At 41.9% G+C, this 17,511-nt stretch overlaps 1 protein-coding gene across 2 annotated transcripts in view; it reads left to right on the forward strand.

Moving 5' to 3' along the window:
- Window positions 1-17,511, forward strand: part of PLCXD2 (phosphatidylinositol specific phospholipase C X domain containing 2) — a 42,119-nt gene that overhangs the window by 10,127 nt on the left and 14,481 nt on the right. For both annotated transcript variants that reach the window (XM_048494865.1, XM_048494866.1), the window contains exon 2: window positions 16,297-16,757. In XM_048494865.1, the coding sequence (XP_048350822.1) occupies window positions 16,297-16,757 (461 nt within the window). The remainder of the gene's footprint in view (window positions 1-16,296; window positions 16,758-17,511) is intronic.

The raw sequence follows: 17,511 nt of genomic DNA on the forward strand, positions 1-17,511 counted from the left end.
CTCTTCCAAAAGTAATCCTTCCCCTCCCCCACAAATAAAAGAGGCAAAGCAGTTTCCTGAAACACAGACTACTAAAGCAGATATTCTTTTCCCTTCCCTTCCCTCCACTTCACACAACACTTCTTGCTGCTGGTGCTGCTGCCGCCAGAGGACAGAGGCTTGTTATTTTCAAGCTCTCTTTATATTAATGTATGAAAATATCAGGAACATTAGTGGTCAGTATTATTCAAATAAATTTCTTTTCTGTTACTTGAAGCAGCCAGCAATGGGGGGGGGGGGGAGGCATGCAAAGCAGCATGAGGAAGAGGAAAGGCTGGCTGTGAGCAGAGGGAAGCTCTCTGAGGCAACGCTGTGCTCACTGGTAAACTTCCCCGCTCTGGCGGTGAAGCAAATTAAAAGTCATGCTAATAGTGGTCTCGCTTGCCATGGAAAGAATAGAAAGTGAACACAGGGCTTGAGGAAACAGGTCTGTACAAGAAATCTTGCTGTGACAGACATTTGTCCCCATCACGCGCCAAGCACATTGTGTGTAACTGGCCAAAGTTTCACCTGCATCTATGGCTGGCATCTTCAGAAGTATGTCATGGTAAGATGTGTTTCTCTCCATGGCTCAGTGTGGAGTGATTGTGTGGTAGAGTATATGTTTTGTCCATCTCAGGGGTGAGATGGGTGAGGTATGCAGACAGAACTGCAACTGCAAATGAACTCTAAACACATGCAAAAGTGCCTTACCCCACCTTCCACACACATACTTGTGCAGTGGTCAAAACATATACCTCACTACACAATCTTTTCACACTGTGCCATGGAGAGTAACGCATATTACCATGGCATGTCTCTGAAAATGCCAGCCATATGTGCGGATGAACCATTTGGATCAAAAACTACTAAACCTTAGCCACACAGCCTGGAAAACCCACAGTAGCCTGCCATTCTTATCTTTGGATAAAGATGAATAAGATTCTAAAGTGCTTAAAGAGACATTGGAATGAACATTACACAACTAATTTTCCTTGTAGAATGTGCTACTTAGGAATTACCTGGAAAATTCTGGGTAATTACGTTTTCACTGTTTGCAAATCTTGGAGAAAGGATTTATTGAAACCAGGCAACACTGTTACTTATTACTAGTAATCTGTGTGCTAGACAAGTAAACAGAAAAATGTTCTATAATACTATCCAAGTGACCATCTGCTAGTTTTGTTCTTTAGAAACTCTCAAGATGCAAAGAGCGTTTAATGATTTTACCTATTCTAAGGGACTAGAGAAGAAGGTTGCAGCACATGCTGTTAAAGGAAACATAGAAAGAAATGTGTCAACGTCCAGTGAAGCTTTGTGGGGAGCGGAGGGAGAAAAAGAGAATGATTCAGTGGATCCTTCAAGGTCAGGCAGCTCAATCTATGGGGGGTGGGGTACAGCGGCAACTGGGGACAATGCTATGGCACACCTCCAAAGAGGCAATCAACAGCGCGAGTGCCAGGGGAAAGAAGAAAAGAGCCAATGTGGTGTAGTGGTTAAGAATGGGTGGACTCTTGTCTAGAGAATTAGATTTGTTTCTCCACTCCTACATTCCAGTTGGGTGCTCTTGGGCTAGTTACAGTTCATTCAGAACTCTCTCAGCCCCACGTACCTCACAAGTTGTCTGTTGTGGGGAAAGGAAAAGAAAAGGAGTTTGTAAGCCACCTGAATCTCTTTACAGGAGACTCTAAACTCTTCTTCTTTCTCTCCTGGAAAAGTTCATGAAATCGTGATTTACCCCACACTTTTGGTGGCATAAGTCTGCATTGTTGAAGGGGTGTGTTCCAAGTCAAAAACCTGGGAACACTCCTGGATCATCTCCCTCCATGCCAGCATGACTTTCTGTGGTACAAGACAGTCGGGTTCCAAATATGTGAAACTCTCTTGTCTAAGTGTTCCTATGTTGGCATCTGTGCCTCTTTGCATGGTGCTGGTGGCACTGACTCTAGCATAGGGGTTAAATTGCATTCAGGGAGGCTTCAGTCCCACCTGCCTTTGGATTGCAGCCTAAAGGTTGTCATTACCAGTAGTTCTCTCTTTTTTTTCATCAGTAATTTCAAGTGTTTACTTTTTTCTGGCAGAATGTGGAGTCATCCGCATATCTCTAATTGCTAATGCTCCTCCTACCAATTTTCACTCCACTTTCATCTAAATCTAATCCCTATTCCAGCTTTCCTTATGATATATTCTTCATATAGATCAAGGAGACAGGGAGATAAAATACATCCTTGCTTGGAACCTTTGCCAGTTGGAAACCCCCGAGAGAGGAGGGGTAGTATAGAAACTCAATCAATCAATCAACCAACCAATCAATCAATCAATAAATCAATCAATCAATCTTCTGCCTTAACAGTAGCTTCTTGTCCAGAGTACAGATAGTATTGGGACATGATTGTAGGGATCCCTGAACAAATACTACAAAATAATCAGGTGCTATAGCACCCATTTCTTTTAAAACCAACCATAGCTATTTACAATCCACCCAGTCAGTGCACATGCAGATACTATTGAATTTAAATATATAGAATTAGTGCCTTAAAATGCCATGCTGGTTGCTTGGAATCAGTGCTATTTTTCCAGACCAAATAAATGACATACCCAATTAGAATATTATTTATTTGCACAGTAAATACTTACTTAAAAGTTCCCATGTGCTGTGATATAGTGTTAACTGGGCTGAGACCTATGGTGAGCTAGCATGGTGTAGTAGTTAAAGTTTCAAACTAGAATCTAGGAAACCCAGGTTTGAATCCCCACTCTACCATGAAAGCTTGCTGGGTGATGTGGGGCTGGTCAGACACTCTCAGCCCAACCCACCTCACAAGGTTGTGCAGATAAAATGGAGGAGAAGAGAACAAAATAAGCCACTTTGGGTACCCATTGGGGAGAAAGGTGAGATATAAATAAAGTAAATAAATAATAGTATTATTCAGTCTGAATAGAGTTAAAGTTGTCATCAGATACTTAGAAGAATTAAAAACAATTTTTAGATAATGCTATTAAGTTTAACAATATTAGCTCATCCCAGTACGATGCTATCAATCTACCTTCCTTACGGGGATCGCAAAGGATAACACTTGAAAGCATTCTTAATTACTCTGATAAGTTATTGTGAGAAGAGTTATGACCCACATGACTCATACTTCTTGCCAGTGTCAGGGCACATAATCTCTTAAATGGTGCTTTGTTCATCAATTGCCTATGCCACTTGACAGGTAATAGTTTGGAGATAAGTCTGAGATCTGTTAGCTTTAACTTTTCTTTTCTTTTCTTTATTTTGCCACCAGTATTCTAAGTCACAGGGAACTAATTGCCATGATTCCTCAACTGTTATCAAATAAATAATGCAAATGTTTTGTATAATGAGGCAGGAATGGACACATGGTGATTATTTAGAAAAAGAATTTACATGCAAACTTCCCATATGTATCAATGACTCCTTCCCAATGTGTAATAAAGATAACATACAATTGAAGCCTGATCAATTATGTGTACAGTATACTGGGTTCTGTATTGTCTTTGTGTAAAACATCATCGCTTGTATGAGGTGCACTAAAAGCATTTAGAGATAAGCCAATGACTAAGTTAGATGACGGTCAGTTTCCTCTCAGTATATTTCTCATGACACGTTATGACAGTACAGGCAGCCTGGGACCTATATTATTTTACTTTTTAAGGCATGCCATTGTAATGATGAATATAACCAGTAAAATCTTTTAATGTTGCTCAGCATCATTATTACTACTTCTACACCTGGCTAGGGACAATAGAAGCAGTAATAATTGATAACCACACCTGCTTTCAACTGCATCAAAGAAATGTGGGGAATTTAGAGAAGAATATTTTCATTGTCAGATGTTTTTCCCCCATTAATGGTTTTATTGAATAGATTTCAATTTTAGAGGTAATTTTTTTTGTTATATAACTAATATCATCCGTAAAAGTGCTAAAAAGAGATGTAAGAGGAGTAAGTACTGATTGCTGATAAGAAAAACAGTGGTTCAGAGCAAATTAATTCACATTAAGAACATAAGAACATAAGAACAAGCCAGCTGGATCAGACCAGAGTCCATCTAGTCCAGCTCTCTGCTACTCGCAGTGGCCCACCAGGTGCCTTTGGGAGTTCACATGTAGGATGTGAAAGCAATGGCCTTCTGCGGCTGTTGCTCCCGAGCACCTGGACTGTTAAGGCATTTGCAATCTCAGATCAAAGAGGATCAAGATTGGTAGCCATAAATCTTGACTTCTCTCCTCTCCATAAATCTGTCCAAGCCTCCTTTTAAAGCTTCATCCAGGTTAGTGGCCATCACACACACCTCGCGGTGGTATAGCATATTCCAAACACCTCAACTTCACATCGCTGCGTGAAGAAGTGTTTCCTTTTATTAGTTCTAATTCTTCCCCCCAGCATTTTCAATGAATGCCCCCTGGTTCTAGTATTGTGAGAAAGAGAGAAAAATTTCTCTTTGTCAACATTTTCTACCCCATGCATAATTTTATAGACTTCAATCATATCCCCCCTCAGACGTCTCCTCTCCAAACTAAAGAGTCCCAAACGCTGCAGCTCTTTCCCTCAGTAAGGAAGGTGCTCCAGTCCCTCAATCATCCTCGTTGCCCTTCTCTGCACTTTTTCTATCTCTTCAATATCCTTTTTGAGATGTGGTGACCAGAACTGAACACAGTACTCCAAGTGTGGTCGCACCACGGCTTTATATAAGGGCATGACAATCTTTGCAGTTTTATTATCAATTCCTTTCCTGATTATCCCCAGCATAGAGTTTCCACTAAGTTTCACAGCTGCCATACATTGAGTTGACATTCCCATGGAACTATCAATTAAGACGCCCAAATCCCTTTCCTGGTCTGTGACTGATAGCACTGACCCCTGTAGCGTGTATGTGAAGTAAACATTGATTTTTAGTTCCCTTTTCTCCCTCAGAATCATTTTGTATAGCTTTGCTGAAGTTTTCTCTCCTCACAGAGGAAAACTATTTAGGAAATAAATTATTCTTTCAAAGGCTTGGATGGGGGATGGGAAGCACTGTTCCACTATCACTCCATGGAATCCAAACAAGAGCAACATGATGAAAGGATTCACTGAATTAAAGGGAACTAAGCTGGCCATCTGTTTACTTTGAGGTCATAGCCATGAGGAAATTGCAGAAATCACAATGGGTAGTGGGAGGCCCCAACCGACTGATTAATTCCAGTTTCAGGGATGGCTATCCCTGTACTAGACATGGTATTGAATTCTATGTACAAAAAGCTGTGTCAATCCATTATCCCATCTTGGGATTTGGGATGCCTGAGAGACTTGCGGATATGTAGATGTTTTCAGTAACAAATCCTTCTACAAGGGTAGACTTTTCTCAAGTGCAAAAAAACCATTATAATAACAAATTGAAACTCCTTTTGTTTCAATATTTTTACATTTTGTTCTCCCACACACACCAACCCTCTGCATATTTGTTGAGACTTATAATTTGTTGACAGTGTTGCCACTAATTATGACAGATCCCTTATTTTCTGTAAAAGATCAGATATATATGGCAAGAGGCTTTTTGAAGTTGTGAAGAAATAGCTTTTCCCACTGAGGTCTAAAGGAAATGTTTTAACCATTTTTTCCTCTGGGCAGAAGGGAGGGGGAAGTCATTCAATTGCTTGCCCACCTCACCTCACCAACCTGTTTAGAAATGCTACTGGAAATAGCAAGAGACAATGGGCTGGGTCATGTCCCGCCCCCCACAACTGCCAAGCAGAGAAAAGAGATTTGGGGGTTCCAAAAGGCTACAAAAGACTTTAGAAAGAGAAACTCCTGGATGCCCAAAGAAAAGGTTCTTTGACTTAGGCTGACTTTCCATTTTTAAAAATCCCTAGTGTATATGACTTGATGCTTGAGACCATCCACATGATAGTTTTGATGTAAACAATTCTGAAACTTTTGACAGATTTTTGTGTACCTCCAGTAAAAGGAGGCAGTTTGTCAGCTCCAGTAAAAAGATCTGTTAACCACACCCAAGTTCTGGCCTTGTATGTATTTCTTGCAACACATTTCTGAAACTTGCTCTGCTGTAGGTTGGTGATAATGGCAGAATTAGGCACGTGGCAGCGGATGCATGTGGTTGGCACAGCACATGCTGGGTGTAACCGTGGGTGTCAAGAAAAGTAGGCTCCTTCTTTCTCTATCATCGCATATGAAATGACCACAAGAAAACAACCTACTAAACCTCAGCAGAATTTCTGAACATTCTTATGCTATCAGTTGTGATGGTTAAGCTTTGTTATAGGTTTGAGAATCCCTCATTTAGAGTGACTAACAGTATTTTTGTCAATTTTGTCATGCTGAACAGATTGCTAATACGGTTCAAACTACACTTTACATAGTGTAATCTTCATTATTTAAGTGAAAAGCAGCCCTGGAAATTGCAATTTTGAGAGAAAGAGCAACTGGAGTAGTGCCTGCTAATTCTTCATATAGGACCTATTCCAAAAGGGGAAACATTTAGTTGTAATAATAAATCCCTACTCAGTTTTGTCAGATACGAAAAGGTAAATATTCCCCAGTGCTAGATTCACCCCGGGCAATAAGATAAAACACAGGGTGGATAGCACAGGATGCAGTAACAGACTCTTGATATGATTCCATGATGTTTTGGATTCTGACATACTGCCAGGTAGAAGGGAAGATTTAAAGCAATTTAATGTGATTCTAAACTTCCATCAGCCAGTGTTTGCAGCTTTGGAATATGGCAAGTCATTTTGATGGACAAGAGAATGTATTTGAACAAACCAAGTGAATGGAAGGCATGGGCAGGTAACTTGTAATCTGACTAAAGACTATCTAGAGTAATAATATGGCTGGATCTGAACAGAAGAGACATAGCAGTGCACAACTGGAGACCAGAATATTGTCCTCAAACAGGCACATGGCTAGAGAAAGACATGATCAAGGAAGACCCATTTTTGTTTCAATGTTCTTATCATGAAGAGATCCAGGCATAGACCATGGCCCTGGAACAGTAATAGCTGGGGGTCTTCTAAAACTATACCTAAGGGATCTATCACAAGAGGTGGAATGACAGAACACTTTGTGTCCCCTCCTGTAATTTAAACATGATCTCTGTTTTCAGTTGCATCCTGTGAGATTTAGGTAGGTTTTTTTTAAAAAAAAACCACTATGGGCAAATCCTCACTGAAAAAAAACTGGTGGCAGTTTTCCAGGGTCGCGGGCTGAGGTCTTCAACATCAAATACTATTTGATCTTTTAATTCAAAGATGCCAGAATTGAACCATATACCCTCTGCCTGCACTGCAATGAGGATACTTTGTCACAGGCCCATATCACCTCTCTCCTACTTAGCATACAGTTTGTTGTAAAAAAAATCATGCTTACCTAGAGGAAAAGCTTAAAAATTTATATTTCTTACAAATCTATCCTGACATATGTATATTGAAGTTCTTCTGGCAGTTTTTTATGATTAACTGGTGGCTAAAAAATGCTTCAGTGGATTTGGACATTTATCTTTTTGCTAGTGGATTGGATTAGCCAGATTACAGATGGAACAAAACTATATCCCTTGCTTGGAACTGGAAGTATGTAAGGATTAGCCTCGTTTTGCACTGGAGGTACTCTGATTAGCCCTTACTACTTGTCTCATTTCATTGTTTTTACAAAAGAGAAATGGGACTGCATCCTTTCATTGTTTGTTTATTGTGCTACAGCAGTCATTTGAAAGTGAATTGTCTTGTCAACACAGGATAATTCTGTTTCAAATTATTGCCATAGCACATAGTGTTAAAAGAGAGGCTAAAGAGTATGGAGATGTTCAGTTTAGGAAAAAATATACCTAATGGGGAGATATGAATAGAAATTTATTAATTTATGCATGGCTTGGGAGAAATTGGGTAAAGAGGACTTTTTGTCCCTCTCCCATAATACTAGAACCCAATGAAACTGATGAACAGAGGATTGGGGACTGAAAAAAGGAATTGCTTTTCCAATATGAAATTATGGCATTTGCTGGCATTGGACGTAGTAAATCACATATGACTTTAAAAGGATAGTCAGGTTCATGAAGGATTCATTATCATGGCTAATAGCCATTAATGGACCGTAGGAATATCCACATTCAGAATCAGTAAAACCCATTTCTAGAAGGCAGTGTAAGAGGAAGGCCTTGACCTCTGCTCCTTGTCTTGGCCTCCCAGGGAACTGCTTTGGCCACGGCATGCAAGAAGATGCTGGACTTAGGTGGTCTGATTGAGCAAGCCTCCTTTGACATTCTTATTATATCCAGGAAATTGTTTATAACCTGCATCCTTTTCCTAGCAACTTGTTAAACAACTTCATATATCTATGGTCATGGAAAGTACAATCAAGTCACAGCTCACTTTTTGTTACCCTGTAAACCGGGGTTGTCAAATATGTGGTAGGTGTACCAGATTCAGCCTCTGGAGAGGATTTATGAGCCAGCTGAGTCAACTCCTCCCCCTTGCTCTTGCCTGGCAAGCCTGCTGTGGGCTCCTCAGTTCAGGCACCCCCTCCCCAGCTCCCAATTTGGCCAGCTGCAGCAGCCACCCCCTCCACCTTGCCAACTAGGCTCACCAGTCCAGGCAGCCATCTTCCCGCCCTCCTAATCTGACCTGGTGATCCATCCTCCCTCCCCCACACACATACACCAGTGCCAATCTGGGCTGGCGAGCCTGCTGTGGCTTCACCGGCTGAGGTAGTCATTCCACTCAGCACTTTCCATCTCCCCCAGTGCTAATCTGGACTGGAGACTCTGATGGGAGCTCACCAGCTAAGGCAGCCACACACCCACAGGGTCTGGCCCAGCTGTCACATTTATGTCATATCTGACGGTCATCACAAATAAATTCAAAATCCCAGCTTTAAGAACATAAGAACAAGCCAGCTGGATCAGACCAGAGTCCATCTAGTCCAGCTCTCTGCTACTCGCAGTGGCCCACCAGGTGCCTTTGGCAGCTCACATGCAGGATGTGAAAGCAATGGCCTTCTGTGGCTGTTGCTCCCGAGCACCTGGACTGTTAAGGCATTTGCAATCTCAAATCAAAGAGGATCAAGATTGGTAGCCGTAAATCGACTTCTCCTCCATAAATCTGTCCAAGCCCCTTTTAAAGCTATCCAGGTTAGTGGCCATCACCACCTCCTGTGGCAGCATATTCCAAACACCAATCACACGTTGCGTGAAGAAGTGTTTCCTTTTATTAGTCCTAATTCTTCCCCCCCCAGCATTTTCAAATGAATGCCCCCCCTTCGGTTCTCCTAGTGAGTAGACAGAGAAAGAGAGAAAAATTTCTCTCTGTCAACATTTTCTACCCCATGCATAATTTTATAGACTTCAACTCATATCCCCCCCTCAGATGTCTCCTCTCCAAACTAAAGAGTCCCAAACGCTGCAGCCTCTCCTCATAGGGAAGGTGCTCCAGTCCTTCAATCATCCTTGTTGCCCTTCTCTGCACTTTTTCTATCTCCTCAATATCCTTTTTGAGATGTGGCGACCAGAACTGGACGCAGTACTCCAAGTGCGGTCGCACCACTGCTTTATATAAGGGCATGACAATCTTTGCAGTTTTATTATCAATTCCTTTTCTAATGATCCCCAACATAGAGTTTGCCTTTTTCAGCTTTAGACCTTTCAAGGCAACAAAGGTGGTTCACAGGTGGTTTTCTATTGCCTGCATCTGTGTTTCAGCTCTGGACTTCCTTGGTAGTCTCCTCTCCAAATACTAATCAGGGCCACCTTCTCAGACCTGACAAGATTGGATTAGTCTGAGCCATCCAGATCAGAGTACGAGCAGTATACTATGGGTATAATAAATGAATGACTTACAATGCAACAGTATCATATTTCTTAATATTAAATCTGGACAAATTTAGTGTTAGAGAGAGGGAACAGAGTTTTAGAACTCTGGAGAGAAGGAATTTGCATTAGCCCATTAACAGTCCTGCCTTTGGCAGAGTTATACATTTCTATGCCCATTGACATTAATTGGTATAGGATATAACAATTCGATTTAGGATTGCACTATAGATCAATTTTTTTGCTGTCAAGTTACACCTGAGTTTATGGTGACCCCTGGTAGGATTTTCAAGGCAAAGGAAGTTCAGACATGGATTACCACTGCCTGCCTCCATGTCATGACCTTAGTATTCTTTGTAAGTCTCCTATGCAAATACTTGCCAGGGTTGACCTTGCTTAACTTCTAAGATCTGACAAGTTCAGGCCAGCCTGATTAATACAGTAGATTATCTGTTATGTTTTCCAGTCATAAGATCATACTATGTAAGCAATGTTTATAACATGCCAACCATTCATGGCAATCTGTGCTGGAAAGAGTTGCTTTACTCCACTTAGTTGTCTTCCTATTGTACATATGCTTTAATTATTTTGTAAGCTTTCGTTCACTTTGATTAATTATGCGGCAGCTACCCCTAAACTTCTTGCAAGTCAGAGGCTGTTTGGATTCTCTTTGATGATCTCTGTGCATTTAGATTCCACAGGGCTTTTTCTTTGTAAATATTTTCATGCTAGCATGTGTTCAGTCTTGTGAAAGAAAAAAATTATTTACATTATTTGCTTCAGGCTAAAAAAGCCCTTACCTCTTATTTTTCTTCAGATTGTTCAATCCCAGAGGCTCAGATACATAAAGCAATTTGAAGGAGTCTAAAAGCAAACATTGTATTTGTAAAGCCAAGTAACCCATTTTTTTTTTACAAATTCATGATTTAAATGTTCTACAACTACATAAACAAGACTATAATCCTTCATGCTGGTATTCTCAGAATGAGTCATGTTGATATTTGATTTGTCCTGTGCGTGGGTATTCAGGTGGATTCAAATCTCCCAACAATGTAATCTACTTAAGATCTTATTCTCATCTGCAGCTCCTAGTGATAGGAAAACTATTGCTTTTGGTGAGTACATCTTAGATACTAAAAAAACTGAGTTGCTTTAGAAAAAGTAAAGTGGATTCTTTATAGAAAGGAACCTTTGTAAGTGTTAGTAAGTGCTTGCAAAAAAAGAAATAACCATGGGAGCAGGGAAGAAATACTCAAAAAGTTAATTAGGGTCATGTTTGTAACTGCAAGTACACTGGAGTGCGAGCAGATGTGATATAGTAGTTATGACAAAGAGACTTGGGTTCAAATCTTCCTATAAGCCATGAAGGCTATAAGCCTTGGGCTAGGTCTCACTCCTTCTAACTCCAGGTGCCTAATTCCAGTGCTTCAGATGTTCACATGGATACATAGCTTATCAGCCCCTGCCAGCATGGCCAATTGGGCACGCTGGCAGGGGCTGATGGGAATTATAGTCCATGAACATCTGGAGAGCCGCAGGTTGCAGAGCCCTGTTCTAACCTACTTGACAGAGTTGATGTGGGGGTTAAACAAAGGTGAGGGGCTTCTTGAAATAAAAGCAATATAAAAAATGCAACAAATAAGACCTTAGTAAGGCTGTTAACAGAAGAACGTTTTGGAGGACATTGAGCCATAAGGTCACTATGAGTTGGAAGTGACTTGATGGCACTTACACACACAAACACACACACACACACTGCATCTTAATATTAAGGCACTTACACACACACGCACGCACAATGCATCATTAATATTAAGTGACTTGATGGCACTTACACACACACACACACACACACACAATGCATCTCAATATCATACATAAATGATAAATTCAACGTCCACGCTGATTCGGCCTCTTTTTTGGTGACTGCACATCTGGTGTCTTCCATGGCGACGCTAGACCTTTCTCTTGTAAACACCAAGGATCCTACCCACCAAGGTGGCCACACTCTGGACCTGATCTTCACTACAGGTGTTTATGTGGCCTTATCCTCTACATATAGAGTGCCGTGTCCTTAAGGCCCGAATTGATGCTGCTGCACCCCCATGTCTAGGCGACAGGCATATTTGGGCCCACCCACTGAGACTAATGGACCAGGAGCAGCTTCAGGACATCCTGCAGGAAACTCACCCACTGGTGACACTGTGGATGCACTGGTAGAAAGCTGGGATTCCAGGCTCTCTAAAGTCATCGAGACTGTCGCTCCAAGATGCCCTCTCCACCTCTGCACCAGACCGGATCTCTGGTATTCAGAGGAGTGGAGAAGGATGAAACGGGAGCTGAGATGGCTCGAGCGAGTATGGCGATGGGCCCCTGATGAAGGGTCAAGGTATAGAATGTTTATGAAGTCTTACGAGAAAGCCATGAAGGAGGTGAAGAAAGTGTACTTTGCTTCCTCCAATGCTTCTGCAAACTCATGCCCGGCACAATTGTTTGGTGTGATTCAGTCACTTACAACCTCTTCTATAGGTCCAGAAAGTTAAGGAATTGACTTTTAGCTGTGAGGCATTTGTGAGTTATTTTGCAGATAAAGTCTTGTTCCTCTGCCAAACCCTTCCCGCCATGATTGATACGGTAAGGGAACGGGAGGTCCCTTGGCTGTCTTCTGGTCCTTGTTTGGACCACTTGTTGGTGTCAAATTCCCATTCAGACAATAAATCACTTGATTGGTTCAAGGCTTTTATTGAAGACATGTCAGGAACATAGAAAGAGAGTTCTGGCGAAAACCGCTCTTGATAATATAAGATCCCACCCCCACCCCCCATGAGAAGCAGACAGTTGGCATTGTCCAGCCTGGAGTCTCTTCCCAGCCGCAGAACTCCAAGGCCACAGCTAGAAGTGATCATACTGCACCTGCAAAGGCGAAAGCGATTCCCCTACAATGCACCATCATGACACTGATGTGGACAGGATGCTGGCAGCAGTAAGATCTACCACTTAAGCTTTTGATACGTGCCCTTCCTGGTTGGTGAAAGCCTGCAGGGAGGAGCTTTGGGGGACCCAGCTGAATATCATCAATCGTTACCTTGAGCAAGGAATTTTTCCTGGGCAGCTTAAAGAGGCAGTGGTCAACCCGCTCCTAAAAAAGACCTCAGTTAGATTCTTTGGATCTGGCCAATTACCACCCAGTATCGAAACTTTTGTTTCTGGGCAAGGTAATTGAGCAAGTGGTGGTGGAACAGCTTCAGAGGTTCCTAGATGATGCTAATGTGTTGGATCCCTTCCAATCCATTTTCCACACTGGTCATGGGACTGAAACAATGCTGGTCATTGTCGTGAATGAACTCTGACTCCAGCTAAATCGAGGCAGTTCAGCCCTCCTGCTTTTGTTATATCGTACTGCAGCATTTGATATGGTAGATCACAACCTTTTGGTCTACCACCTCACCGAGATCAGGTTTTGAGGGACAGCCTTTGGCTGACCTTGTTCCTTTGAGACTAAGAATTGCCGGGGACATTGGGGGGGTGAGAACTCCAGGGTGGGGTGCTGCAAGGACTGATCCTCTCCCCGATGCTTTTTGATATCTACATGCACACCCTAGCCAAGCTGGTTCAGAGTTTTGGGCTGCAGTGTCATCAATATGAAGATGGCACCCAGCTCATCTTTACAATGGCTGGCCACTCAACCTCGGCCCCAGAGGGCCCCCCCCAGTGTTAAAGCTTCGTAGCCGTGGCTGGGATGGTTAAAGAGTTCATTGCTGCAGGTTGAAGCTGAATCCAGTGAAGATGGAGTTTCTGTGGGTGGATCGGGGGGAATGACCGATGGCCTTCAGTCTGCCTACGCTGGCTGGTGAGGCATTACATCTGCCCTCATCTGTCAAGAGCCTGGGGGTCACTTTAGACTCAACTCTTTCATTTGAATCGCATGTTATCAGGACTGCCCAGGTAGCTTTTACCATCTGCGTCAGGCACGTCAGTTGGCTCCATATCTCTCCCATTCTGACCTGATCACAGTAATCCATGCAACGGCCACCTCCAGATTGTATTATTTTGCAACTTCTGTTTCTTATTGATTGGTCTCACTTTTGTCCATGACCCGGACATTGAAGCTCGTACAACATGCGGCAGCCAGGCTCCTTACTGGAAAACCAGGAGGCACTTTACTGGGGAATGTTATAGGAATCAGATTACTCCGGTCTTGCATCATCTTCACTGGCTGTCAATTGAGTACTGGATCATGTTCAAAGTTCTGGTTATGACCTTTAAGGCTGTGAACGGTCTTGGATCTGCATACCTGCAGGACTGCCTCTCCCCACACTGCCCCTTAAGATCCCTCTGCTCCTCAGAGGAAAATTTGCTGGTGGTCCCTGGCCCAAAAGATATTCAGCTGGCCACCACGAGGGCCAGGCCCTTTACTGTCTTGGCCCCTACCTGGTGGAACAAGCTCTCTAGTGAAATCAGGGCCCTGCGGGACTTGAATGGTTTCCGCAGGGCCTGTAAAATGGAGCTGTTCTGCTAGGTGTTTACATCGGGCCAGCCAGTTTTGAATTGAAATCAAATTGTTGTTGTGGCCTCCCAAGGATGTGTAAGGGTGTAGGATGGTCTACTGTGAATGTTTTAAACTGTTTTTATGTGTTAATATTTTATTATTATCTTGTTTTTATCATGTTTTACTACTGTTGCTCACCAACCACCCTGAGCCCTGCAGGGAAGGGCAGTTTATAAATCGAAATATAAATAAATAAATAAATAATAATAATTGAGTGATCCATGGTTTCACAGGCTGTATGGATAACTCAGAATACAAAGGTGGAGAAGAACTGGGAGCTGTTTTCTAATTCACAAATCTTTGGTTTCCTAGCAATACAAGTTAGCCTTTAGGTAAGGTCAGCAGAAAAAGAACCTGTCCCATGTCTGAAGGCATGAGACGAGAGTTAGAACTCAGAACACTTTGATCTGTAACCCACCTGGAAAATACTTCTGCTGTTGAACAGAATCACAAAGAATCCATAGGATGTTGTTCTCTTGGGGATAGGACAGAATGGCAAAATATTGGGTTACATTAAAATTTATGCAGCACTTTTGAACAAGAGGATTGAATACGAATCTTCCCAATTTGTAGCGCAGTTGTCCATCATAGAAAACTGATCATTGCTCCTAATACTAAGTGGAAGTGTACTAACAGACAAGGCTAGACTGGGAAATCACAAACTCTCCTTTTATCAGAAAGAGTAAATTGAAGACCAGGGGGCTGTTAACTTTATGAAGACCCATAAGTTGGCAGACTGAAAAGTTGAATTCCTGCAAAATATGTACATACAATTCCATTGTTCGTGGAGCTAAGTGCTTACATCTGCAAATGCCCCATAAGGGCAATTTACCTTGAACATGGCACACTTCTGGTCAGACTGGCATAAAAAAATTAAGTAGACTGGCAATTTATTTGTTTTGGCAGGATTTTTAATCATTCCTGTCCAGAATCCTGCTCAAAATAGCAATGGAAGCATGTGAAGTATATGCTTGGAATCCAGGTTCTTCAAGACCAGGCTTTAGGGAAAATATGCTTCCAAAAATGTTGTTATTGAAAGCACGACATCTTATTGATAATGTCCAAATGCAATAAGCCATGCGGAGAAAGACTAGTGTGATTCAGGGTATGCATGTCATTTCAGTGATTCCATCAGCCATGCTTGGAAATGGCTTCCCTCATGTTCAACCACTTTATGCTAACTTTTTGTATATGTGGTCTAGTTAACATATATATCCAGCTAAAATCGAAGGGTTAGAATATTCGTAATGAATCTACATATCCACCCTTATCAGTTTCTTCTGTCAGCATGGCCAATTGGCCATGCTGGTAGGGGCTGATGGGAATTGTAGTTCCTGAACATCTGGAGAGCCGCAGGTTCCCTACCCCTGAATTAGGCAATGTGAACTGACCTTGACAATGCAGACCAGTGCAGAATTGTTGCCTTATAAGTTAATTTATTTAGTAATCTTAGAAGCTCCACAAAGCTTCTGCCAGCAAATGTTCTTCAAGAGTTTTAGGCTCAGAACTTAAATCCCAGATCCATGAGGGCCTGATTCAGATAAGGACTGTAGCTGGGAAAGGGCGCCTAAGCCTGAGACACCATTTTCCTGATTTGAAACCCTTCCCCCATGAGCTGCCACTTTTCCATTGGGGAGACTTGGGGAATGCTGATGTATTGTTCAAAAGGTTTTCTCAGCAAGACAAGTAACAGCAGGCTTCTCCAGGTGAGGAGAATGATGCATGGGAGAAAGACATGAAGACTTTGTACCATGTGGATTAACCATTAGACTGTAATTACTTTGTATATGATTGCACTATGTGATTTACCACAGTTAAATAGGAGCAGAACAAGAATAGAATCCAGATTTCAGTAGAAAATCTAACGTGGTAAGAATAAAATAGTATTTCCTTTCTTTTCTGTAGGATCACATGACTCCTTCAGCTACTGGGTTGATGACAAATCCCCCGTGGGGCCAGATCAAGCCACAGCTATCAAACGGTTGGCTAAAATTTCTTTAGTAAAAAAACTAATGAAGAAGTGGTCAGTGACACAAAATCTGACATTCAAGGAGCAACTTGAAAGTGGAATACGCTACTTTGACCTTCGTGTATCTTCCAAACCAGGCGAAGCTGGACAGGAGATTTATTTCATACATGGCTTGTTTGGAATCAGAGTGTCTGACGGGCTGATGGAGATAAACACCTTCCTAACACATCACCCCACAGAAGTGGTCTTCCTGGACTTCAACCATTTCTATGCTATGGATAAGAACCATCATGTGTACCTGATTGGCAGGATCAAAGAAGTATTTGGATCAAGGCTTTGTACAAAGGAGTGTGTAGAAAATGTGACATTGAACTACCTCTGGGAAAAGAAACAGCAGGTAGAAAGAAATTTCCATATAATTGGGTTTAGAACCAAAATTCTATAAAGAGGGTTGTATCCAGACTAAATTTCCCAATAGCATAATGGAATTTCCCTACCTGCCCTCTCCTGCTGCAGCTCACTAATCTCCAGGGGGGTGGGGGTCCCTGAGCAATGACATGAGGAGGGTCTGCATTGGAAAAGGGGGATGGGTGGAAATGGCCAGTTAAGTTTGGATCTAGTTCAGTAATTCAAATGACTTGTAAGCAGGGGTTTGATTGTGGCAATGTGTTGTCTTTATGTCCTGATAATTAATTATAAAGTAACATTAGCCTACAAATACCTCATTTTAAAATGTCAGAATGACTGTTAAAGTGGCAAAATTTGTTTTGGAAATGAGGATTCTTGAATTTTCTTAAATGAAAAAGTGTACTTAGTGACTCTATGTATTCTATTCTATGTGGACATGAAGAAAACTATTATTATTATAGTGCCTTCCTGTCATGTCCCCACAGAAGCTTTGTAATTTTTCTATGAAGTCTAGGCTCATTCCGCACATGCAGAATAATGCACTTTCAAACTGCTTTCAGTGCTCTTTGAAGTTGTGCGGAATAGAAAAATCCACTTGCAAACAGTTGTGAAAGTGGTTTGAAAACGCATTATTTTGCGTGTGTGGAAGAGGCCTACGTTTCCCTATAGCTAGCATGGGTTGTATTCCTTGTATAAGTGTTCTAAGGGAGGGAATTTTAGTTAGACCCTGTCCCTTTAAGAAA

This window comes from Sphaerodactylus townsendi, linkage group LG04 (genome assembly GCF_021028975.2).
Source record: "Sphaerodactylus townsendi isolate TG3544 linkage group LG04, MPM_Stown_v2.3, whole genome shotgun sequence".
In the NCBI taxonomy this organism is placed as follows: Eukaryota; Metazoa; Chordata; class Lepidosauria; order Squamata; family Sphaerodactylidae; genus Sphaerodactylus; species Sphaerodactylus townsendi.